The sequence below is a fragment of the Triplophysa dalaica genome, chromosome 19 (genome assembly GCF_015846415.1).
Source record: "Triplophysa dalaica isolate WHDGS20190420 chromosome 19, ASM1584641v1, whole genome shotgun sequence".
NCBI lineage: Eukaryota > Metazoa > Chordata > Actinopteri > Cypriniformes > Nemacheilidae > Triplophysa > Triplophysa dalaica.
The window spans coordinates 10,135,866-10,145,409 of record NC_079560.1 but is presented as its reverse complement, the minus strand read 5'-3'; the positions used below and the strand labels follow the sequence as shown (position 1 = coordinate 10,145,409).

The 9,544-nt window shown below is 36.9% G+C and overlaps 2 protein-coding genes across 2 annotated transcripts; one reads left to right on the top strand and one right to left on the bottom strand.

The window, feature by feature from the left end:
- Positions 1–1,819: 1,819 nt before the first annotated feature.
- Positions 1,820–4,991, bottom strand: sumf2 (sulfatase modifying factor 2). Its single transcript, XM_056731599.1, has 9 exons — positions 4,778–4,991; positions 4,318–4,462; positions 4,108–4,222; positions 3,950–3,994; positions 3,597–3,747; positions 3,411–3,466; positions 3,226–3,310; positions 2,889–3,030; positions 1,820–2,724 (listed from the first exon to the last, which is right to left on the bottom strand). The coding sequence occupies exons 1-9, from the start codon at positions 4,833–4,835 to the stop codon at positions 2,625–2,627; spliced, it is 897 nt and encodes a 298-aa protein (XP_056587577.1). The 5' UTR covers positions 4,836–4,991; the 3' UTR covers positions 1,820–2,624.
- Positions 4,992–6,450: 1,459 nt separating this feature from the next.
- tmem179bb (transmembrane protein 179Bb) lies at positions 6,451–8,258 on the top strand. The gene is made up of 5 exons (XM_056731601.1): positions 6,451–6,549; positions 7,139–7,332; positions 7,491–7,628; positions 7,704–7,782; positions 8,026–8,258. The coding sequence occupies exons 1-5, from the start codon at positions 6,451–6,453 to the stop codon at positions 8,176–8,178; spliced, it is 663 nt and encodes a 220-aa protein (XP_056587579.1). The 3' UTR covers positions 8,179–8,258.
- Positions 8,259–9,544: the final 1,286 nt, after the last annotated feature.

Sequence of the window (9,544 nt, the reverse complement as noted above, 5' to 3'; positions counted from 1 at the left end):
CAAGCATGCATTAAATATGACTCATACTTAAGTATTATGAATATTACACTCAGGTATTTATTTTGTACTGCACAATTGAGGAACAGACATAAATGGTAACTCATGCGGTTAGTAGAGAGTTTTGCAATAACTTTTATAAGCAATTCCACTTCAAACACATTTCAATGCCCCGACAAACGTGCAGCCCCTTTAAAATTGTGGTGAGAATATTTTACAGATACAATCTATTCACATGTTCTTAAAAATAAACATTCCAGTGGAGGCATAAGATTTGTTTACATTGATAATTTGCTGTGTGATTTGTGTGTCTTAACTAAACTCAGATTTCTGAGAAGGTTTCCACATGGACATTTATCTATTGGTTGACACTCCACAGCATACAGATAGGACATTTGGCTATTGAATGTGCCTACAAAGGGTTCATTTCCAAGACGAGAGAGCCGCAGCCAAGATTTTACTCTCAGTACGAACATGTAAACAAAAACTCTCTCAAAATGCTTTCCCACCATTCTCCTGTTCCACTTTTTTGTGAGTCTCTCTTCCCCCCAACTGCTCCTTCTCCAGCTTATAGTCGGCACAGATGTAGTTAGTGTTTTCGAAAATCTATGTGCCAGATAGTGTTTTTATTTAAACAGACACACTGACTTGTATTGCATAACATTGTTTGTTTTCAATAGACATTTTTCAGCAATGTAATGGTATTACGTGTCTGCTTTTTTAACAGGATGAGGAAAGGTGAGCTCTTCGATTATCTTTTATAATTACAACATTACAACACATATAAAAAAGGTGTAATATGATGTGTTATATAAATTTACATTTACATTTAGGCATTTGGCAGACGCTTTTATCCAAAGCGACTTACAGTGTTTGTAATCAAACTTAACTCTTGGGCCTGCTGCTAGAGGACTTTCTTTCTTTGATAGGAAAATCATGCGAGCTCTCTTGGAGGATGTCAAGTATGTTCATCCCCAAAACATGTAAAACACATTATTAGAAGAGGACATGAACATCAAACTCACTAAATGTGGTTTCTGAATCCAGATCGAGCCTGGACAAAATCTGAAAGGTAGGTTCTTCAATACATTCAATAGAGCACAAACTGTTTCTTTATGTGTTCACCTGTAAAGGAAGAGAATGCATACAAGTACCTACAATACACCCTCTTGTTTACTAGAGGCTTGTGGAATTCTGGCTCAGAAAACAATAATGATGCTCCGAATGTGACTTCAGCAGTCCAGAGTGGGATGATCGTTTAAAGAGTAACTATTACAATGTCCTTAAAATTATATTTCATGCAGTGTAAGGAGGGAATTAGACAGATTATTCGCCAAATGAATCATTTGAGTCAGTCAAGAAGTGAGGTAATAATAACTGCCTATTATTAGAAAATGAAATCATTTTTTAAACCGTGTATGTATGTAAACTTGTTGTTGGACACTTGATAAACCAAAGATGGACCCTTACAATACATTTTTTACATTTAAATACTTGGTATGTACCTAAGTGCATAGTGTATAGAGTATTTCTGTATGGTGTAATTGCATATGACTATATAATATGAATTGCCTTGCCAACCATCTAACATGTGACTTAAATGTTTTGGTCTTGTTTTCCTCACTGTATTTCCACTTTATTAGTTCCTATCAGACCCTGTTTGTTAGTTTATCAGACCCTCAACCACCAACAAAAACAAATATGCCATCAAACCTCCGTTCACATCATTGATGCTTTGCCTTTAATATCTATGGGCACTAGATGAAGGAAGGGCAGTCTCAGAACAGAGCAGCGTTATTTGAAAACACTTGACACACCAACAGCCATTCTGCTTTTTATTGCAGCTGAGGAGATGTATGTTTCACTGAGGACTTGGTGAGGGTAAATCATCTCCAGTCACAACCAGATGTCTGTAATTTACCTCAAGGGTAATTCAATTACAGTTTCAAATTAAATTTGAAACGGGTTCAGAAAAGTACCACACTGACTACCGCTATATATCTATTATACTCTATTTTTACACTTTTACACAGTGAGATGAAAGTGGTATTTTATTTTTAAGGGCTTGTTTTGTCTTTTAAATCCTAATAACAGTATTATCTCAAATAAAACTATTTCTAATATAGACGACTTAAGCAACAACATAAACAAACGAAGTAAGCTTTCACAAAAGTTTGGACCTATATTTGGGGGGTTACCAGTTGAAGATCCACTTGTCTGAACCTAAATGCGACAAAGTTACACAATCCATTCAACAAATTGATTACTTAATAAAATGATCATACAATAAAATAAAAATTAATATAACATAAATAGTTATATTGTTAGCCACTAGCCAGACTGATCAACAAACACAGACCGGAAGTTAACTGCGGGCCAGGGGTGTGCATCCGATGAAACCGTCTATATGATGTTGTTTCAATATCTAATGATGGTCATAAAGAAAGTAAAAATAAAGACAATTAAAAGATGTATCTGAGGCTATTATTACTATATTAGTACTGTAAAGAATTATGAAAAAAAGTAAACGCAATTCCAAAAGTTAATTTCTCCACAGGAGAAATGTACTATTAATTTCATAATAAATCACTGTGTGATCAATCCATTCAGTGGAACAAATTTATCTCTTAAAGCTCAACTCGTGTTTTGTCTTTCTTCTTTGAGTTTGAGCTCACAGCACAGCGGAAGCCCAGGTTATCAGAGGCGGAGTCTGGTGTGTTTCCCATCCTGCACACAGAAACACATTTTATTCATTATATTATGCACTTTTGACAACAGCCATAGCAAAATGATAGTAAATATTAAATAGCAAACACACAACATATATGCAATCTAGGAGTTGTTGTACTCTTAGCACGTATGCCGTGAAAGCAGGGTAGAGTATGACAGACCTTGTGGTGACACGAGCTCTGTGATTGGCTGAGCCATCTACTGTATCAATCCATGACGCACCACGCAGGACATACATGGTCTGAGGACCAGGAAACCGTGAGGACGTCCACTCCCAGACATTACCTAGCATGTCGTATAGACCTGGAACAACACGGGACATCATTCTCTCATTTCAGAACAATAAATGTTATATTGTGAATTACATTTAAAAAAAGCTTTGTGAGGAAGATGTGATATTTTATATTCACAGATATTTTTGGATAAAGCATTGTTGACCAAATGTGTAACACATAAGGAATTGTTTCACTGTATATCAAAAGTACACTAGAAACATACCATAGTTATTCTGTGGAGGAAAGGCAGTTACAGGAGCTGTGCCATGATAGCCATCTTCTGCTGTGTCCCCATCTGGAAATGGGCCCTTCAAACAAAGTAATTAGCAGTTTAAACATAACAAAAACAGACTTTTTTTATGTACACGTTCCCCATCACATCATGGACAAACATAAACCTCAACTGACCTGCCAAAGGTTAGTGCAGTTTAGCAGGAACTTGTTTCCCCATGGGTATGTCCTGCCTAAAATGCACACATGCTGACTATGAATATTATTTTAATGAATGATTTCATTTTAAATGACAATGTGGATATCACGAATAACGAAGCAGAGTGTTTAGATTATAGGAGGCATATGGCTTTTTTGACTTACCTTCAAGACCTCCACGTGCAGCCATTTCCCACTCCTCTTCAGTCGGCAGCCTTTTCTGTTTCCATTGACAGAACGCTCGTGCATCATTCCAGCTAACCTGGACCACAGGGAATTTCATCCTGTCTTTGATCCCAGAGCTTGGACCTGCTGGCTGCACACATCACACTATAGATGTTCAAACACCTGGGTCAATATGCTCCTCTATATTTGTGAAAAAAACGACTATACATTATATAATATTATAGGCACTATTACATTAGCATTGCTGGGTGCAATTACATCAGCAGAAATATTTCTTTTTGGGGTTAACAATTAAAACTATTTTCATGCACATAGAACACTAGGTAAGTCACCTGTCTCCAGTACACCTTCTCCACAGGTAACCACCAAGGAGCAGACTAGAAAGAAGAAGAATTTTAGAAAGAACAGATGATGAGGATATATGTACTGTAGTTATTTGACTTTGCATTAATGAGTAAATGACTCATGCTTTGAGCGGGTAGTGCTGTACCTCAATTTTCTGAGTGACTTTACTTTTTAGTTCATCAGAAACAAAGTCCTGGAACACAAAACTCCAACCAAAATTTTCAGCCTCTGTTATATATTTCTGCGTCCTGACAAATTCCCTGAAAAATACAAGCAGTTTTACAAATCAGATGTGCATTCCCAAAGGTAGGGAACTAGGTTTTGAGACAAAGGCAACATCGTTTGTGACAAGCACCTGAAGTCAGAGTTAGTAACAGGATATTTGTCTATTTTAAATGGTTGGACAGTCACAGCTTGTGTTGGTGATTCCCCGTCTCTCCCATCACCTGCATTGGTTCCCATCATCATTTTCCCACCAGGAATGACCACCATCTCATCAACTGTCAAAACAAAAGTGCTCACTTAGAAGGTTAACATACAACAGGGGGGTTTTACAAGTATGTAACATGGTAAAACTTATTTTCTGCTAATACAACAAAAAAAGCATCTCTCAAACAAGAGCCCTTGAAAGATTTAGTAATTTTGTATTATATAATTTCATGGCAGTGATTAGTAATACCATAGTTTAACTGTATAATAGGGCATCTTCTAAGAATCTATGGTTACTATGAGAAATTTCAAGAGTGTTACATTCATATTATGTTTTAAAAGCAGGTTACTGCAATACTATTTGTGTTAACTCAAGCGTTCCTTACCTGTTGCACACGATGTGATCCATAAAAGCAAAACGTACAAGGTTTTCCAAAAAAACATCTTGATTTAGAGTAACAAATAATGGGCGGATTCTCGTTCAGGATCTGAATCATCAAACAAAAGCAATAAACACACTAAACAAATTAAATGTCTAAAATCACGCAACAGAATTCATTCATTGAACATGCACAACAACAACACTGTACAAAAGTTCATTCATTCAGTGTCCCTCTACTCCGTCACCGATGCTCGTTGCAAAGTGTTTAGCGCCACCTAATGCTCTGGCGAAACAGTGTAACATTAAATAGACATAATTGCACTAAACACACGGTTAAAGAAAACTGTACAAAAATATATTAAGAAAAGTACAATTCATGTTTTAAGTAGAAAACAAAGAAGGTTTTATGCATGTTTTGTTGCATGCTTCAGTTATTCTCTGCTTGTGGTCCAGTTTCACAGGTTGTCTTTTTATAGAGTTGAATCCATGACTGTGGGGGTGTGCACACCTGCCTCTTATGTCTTTTGTACTGTGGGTGTGTGTGAAAACATCATGTGATTTATTTATTTACCTCTTCATGGTTTTCACTTCATTCAGTTTTTATTGAAACTATTCTCATGCTATCCTTAGTTTTGAAAGATATTTGGGATATTGATGTCTGTAACTCTAAAATGTTGCAAGAGATGTTAGCTAAAAGTGTCAGCATGATGATATTGTAGAGAAAAAATCACTCCCATAAAAGTAGGCATGCACCCTTTTTGGACTATGATGATCATGAGAAATTCAATCTGGTCTTATTTTACGAAATGAATGATAATTATTGACAGGGATAAATGATGTTGAAGATAAAAGCAAATAGAGATTTGCTGTTGGCAAAATAACTTGACATCGCAACTCTCTTGAAATGAATACTTGAGGTTTCTTTTATCTCAGTTCAAGTACTTTATGTAGCAAGTATGCTATTATGCTTGTAAATGTCCGACTTGTAGCCTATACTTTTCATATTTTAGTTTAAAAGAAGTATACTATTAGCACGCTCAAACTTTTTTTAATGGGATGCTCAGTTATCCACATAAATTTATGTAAAGTTTGCCAGAATAATAAAAGCTTCATAAATGTAAACAATATGCAATATTGCAACATGGTATGAGCATGCAGTCCATGAACTTTGCCCTTTCAATGTGAGTGACGTATGGAAAGCATGCCATGCATGCACTGCAGGGCTTGTCTGTCAGCATCGATCAGCAAGTTTGAAATATTTTTGCCTCCACTTTTTTGTTATTTAGGTCATGACGGAGGTTCGTGGTTAAATCAGCAATGTGTTGTATAATAATAAAGGGTATCTTAATGTAACCTTTGCCATGGTTTTCTGTTTATAAAGAAACAAGTTTAAAACCATATTTGTTATATATGGCAATTTATGATCTTAATACCACACCATATGACTCAGACTGGCTTAACGTTTGCCTCGACCTCAATGCAGTCTTTTAGTATAACTAATAGCAATGCTTTAAAATGCTCTTGCCCAATTGTCAAGAATGAATGTGAAAGACAACATTGTTGTGAGGACAGAAGATGCTTCAGAAAAGATTCACGTTGCCACAGCAGTTTGAAGAGAGAATGACTGAGGCATTCGACTCCTGGACTCTGTGAGACAGTAACATTTAGAACATGTTCATGATGGCACTGCCCTGGCTGTTAGTTTTGGAGCTTGTCCTTTATGCTGGATGCTTTATCTGTGGGGTAATAGCTGCAGCCTGGCTGACGCTCACTCAGGTAAAACTAGTTTATTATTTACAGAAAGATTTAAAGCATAGCAAGTCCTCAAAAGAGCTGTGAATACATTATCTCTTAAATTTGTTTAGAGTTTTATGTATCAAAATGGTCATAACAAAAGTTTTGCATGTAGCATGCATTCGGTGTAGTGTTGAGATGTCACATAACATGTCATCATATGTAATGTTAGGATGATTACTGAATTGCCCAAATGTGTTTTAGCATTTACATTTAAGTATTTAGTAAGAGATCAATCTTTAGATCCAACTGTATGCCTTTTCTTTTCTATGAATGTAACATATTGTTTATATGTGTATACAGTTGCTTTATTTTGGATCACCCAACCCTCTGAGCCTTAGATTTGCAATGCTGTATTAAGCAGGCATCTCGCAGCACATTATGTCTTATTAGAGTCATATGATACGTGGTCTGCGAAAACACTTAGCACAGCACGCTGTTAGGAGCCTGCAAGAGTGATCTGTGTGTCATAGAAAAATATGAATCCTCTATATAGGACAGTTTACCGATCTCTCTATATTTCAATGCATTATACGGCAATTTGAGTCATTGTGTTTTGGTTGTGTTTTAGGGCCACTTTGACGGACAGTGCATTCTCTATGGAAGTGTTCTCTATAATATTTCAGACGAGAGTCTGATTCTAGAGGGCAGCTCTTCATCCATCTGCTATTTTGTATCAGCCATCGCTGTTTGTATGGCCATTTACTGCTTTTCTCTTATTCTGTACTGGATCTATGCCAGCTGTGTAGATGACAATGTGAGAAGGTGAACGCTATGATTTTTCTGTTTCTGTTTCTGTGTTTCTTTCTCAACAAATCTGGTACAATGTCATTAAAATCCGTTTTGTGTGATTCATTTCTTTGTGCCCGACACCATCATACAGTCAGATTTATTTTTTTGCTCTTTACGTGTATGTGCTTTAGGGGGACTGGTTCTCTCAACACATCTATAGGAGTCTGTGGCCTTCTTCTGTTTTTTCTCTTGGTATCAGGATGTATTCTTAAGATCGGTAGAGACAGCCTGTGTTCCTCTGTACTACACATCGTTCCTTCCATTTCCAGGTAATTTCATGTCTGTTATACATTATATGTAATCAGTGTTCAGTGTTCATGAGGTTTTATAATGTGTTCATGTAGTTGTGAAGATGCAGAGAATAAGACCTGGGCTTCTCCTTACAATGGAAATCAGTTCTACAAAGGACTGAACAACACTGAGGTTAGTACTTCGACAACAACATTTAGGCAGCTTTAACTTTTCTATTGGTAAACTTATTAAAGGTGCATTCACCTTATTTACATACATGTGATAAGAGAAAAAGAAGTACAGAAGACATTTGTTTTGAATGGAATGGTGTCTTCTGTTTAAGCAAAATTCATCCCAGCGTGTCTCAGTGCGTATGGATCGTTTTATTATTTTATATATATTCTGTTTACTGATCACAATCCTCTTCTTTCATAGAGGTCTTTGTGGGTAAGCTTCTTCTTCTGGGTGTTAATAACTGCAGTGGTGATCATTCAGAGACGCCAGAGCTCGAGGTTGAAGGTTTGGGGCAATGATGAGTGGAGTCGTGCTGAGACAGAGCCTTTTCTGCACCGCCCGTCTCGCCCTTAGGATCAGCATTCAATATACATTAAAATACATTTTATTTTACAATTCAAACATTTTACATAATAAGGATGACCGGAACTTCTGTGTTACTGCTAAATACTCACCAGTTGACTCAGTTCTGTATGCTTTTCAAATAAATGAAAACATGTTTATTTGAATTGAACTTATTATGCAAGGGGCAAGTTTCAGGGGCAAACAGAAAATTCTGTTTAAGTTGTCATTTATTGTACGAAAAAACCTGTATAATCCTATATGTATAACTATGATGATCATTTTGAAGCAATAATTGTGTAATTGTAGCTTTTACTACCTTATCTATTTCTGTTATATGAATTAAATGTGAACAGTTATTATAGCATATTAAGGAATACGCCTCAATGTTAACAGTGTGATACCAGTAGAGCCAGAAAGGCTTCTAATCTCAGAACAGAAAGAATAGATGCCTTCAAGCATCAACAGTACCATAACGTCATCTTGTATAACAAAAAATGTGAATTTATTATTTGTGACAAAATTGTGAGAAATAAACTTCTTGTCTGACTCTGCATGCTTATGCAAGTGACAAATGTGAATGCTATCGAGAACATAAGTCAGAACCGAATTCAGATTTAACTAAAACCAATCTGTTGTTTTTCAATATTCCTTTCACAACTTTGGTTGTGAATGTGTACGCGCATTTCAAAGCTGCTTGCTGAGTTTACGAGCCTGTCTCTCCTTGGCTTCAAATGCCACTTTAGTGTCCATCAGAGCTTCCAACCATTTCTGCATCCCAGCCATGTCCTGTTGAAGCAGGGCACTTTGCCCGTGTAGATTCTGGCTCTCCTCTCTTAGTTGCTGAGCTAGAGTGACCAGCTGGGCCGTCTCCTCTTGCCGCTGAACGTGCATCTGAACGGCCAATGAGAGCAAACTCTCAGCATGCTTCACCACAGAGTCCAGCTGGTCCTTCGACATCCTGTTGGTCTTAACTTCACAGCTGCTCTTTGCAAAGCCAAGTTGGTCAGTGGCGTGCTGCAGGATATCAGATCATATTGAGTGTTTCTGTTTTCAAAATAAGCCCCCCCATTGACTTTCCAGAGAAATTCGTATTCCGACTAAAGTCAATAGGGGTTTCATTTAAAGTGAACGACTCCTTTAAGTACCATTCTACATCCATTAAAAATAATTTGAAGCTATTAAGGACATTCAGGTTGAATCCACATGCAGAAACTTCAAAGCAATCGTGTACCTGAAAGTGGTTTGGTTCTCATCATTGTCACTAGGACAACTTGCTCTGAATTCCCTATGACCTAAATCTCTAGTGGCAGCACTAGTCTGAATCATCAGGCTCATGGGAGGTAACAAGCTGCTTACTAAAAGCTTATCTCAGCGC

Bases quoted from the DNA above. Each gene is read 5' to 3' on its own strand.
- sumf2 (XM_056731599.1), bottom strand. From the start codon at position 4,835: ATGTTTTTTTGGAAAACCTTGTACGTTTTGCTTTTATGGATCACATCG. The intron at 4,223-4,317 runs GTGCTTGTCACA...TGTATTTTTCAG, and splicing joins GTTACTAACTCTGACTTCAG to GGAATTTGTCAGGACGCAGA. The intron at 3,467-3,596 runs GTAAGTCAAAAA...TGTGCATTTTAG, and splicing joins TGCACGTGGAGGTCTTGAAG to GCAGGACATACCCATGGGGA.
- tmem179bb (XM_056731601.1), top strand. From the start codon at position 6,451: ATGATGGCACTGCCCTGGCTGTTAGTTTTGGAGCTTGTCCTTTATGCT. The intron at 6,550-7,138 runs GTAAAACTAGTT...GTTGTGTTTTAG, and splicing joins CCTGGCTGACGCTCACTCAG to GGCCACTTTGACGGACAGTG. The intron at 7,333-7,490 runs GTGAACGCTATG...TATGTGCTTTAG, and splicing joins GTAGATGACAATGTGAGAAG to GGGGACTGGTTCTCTCAACA.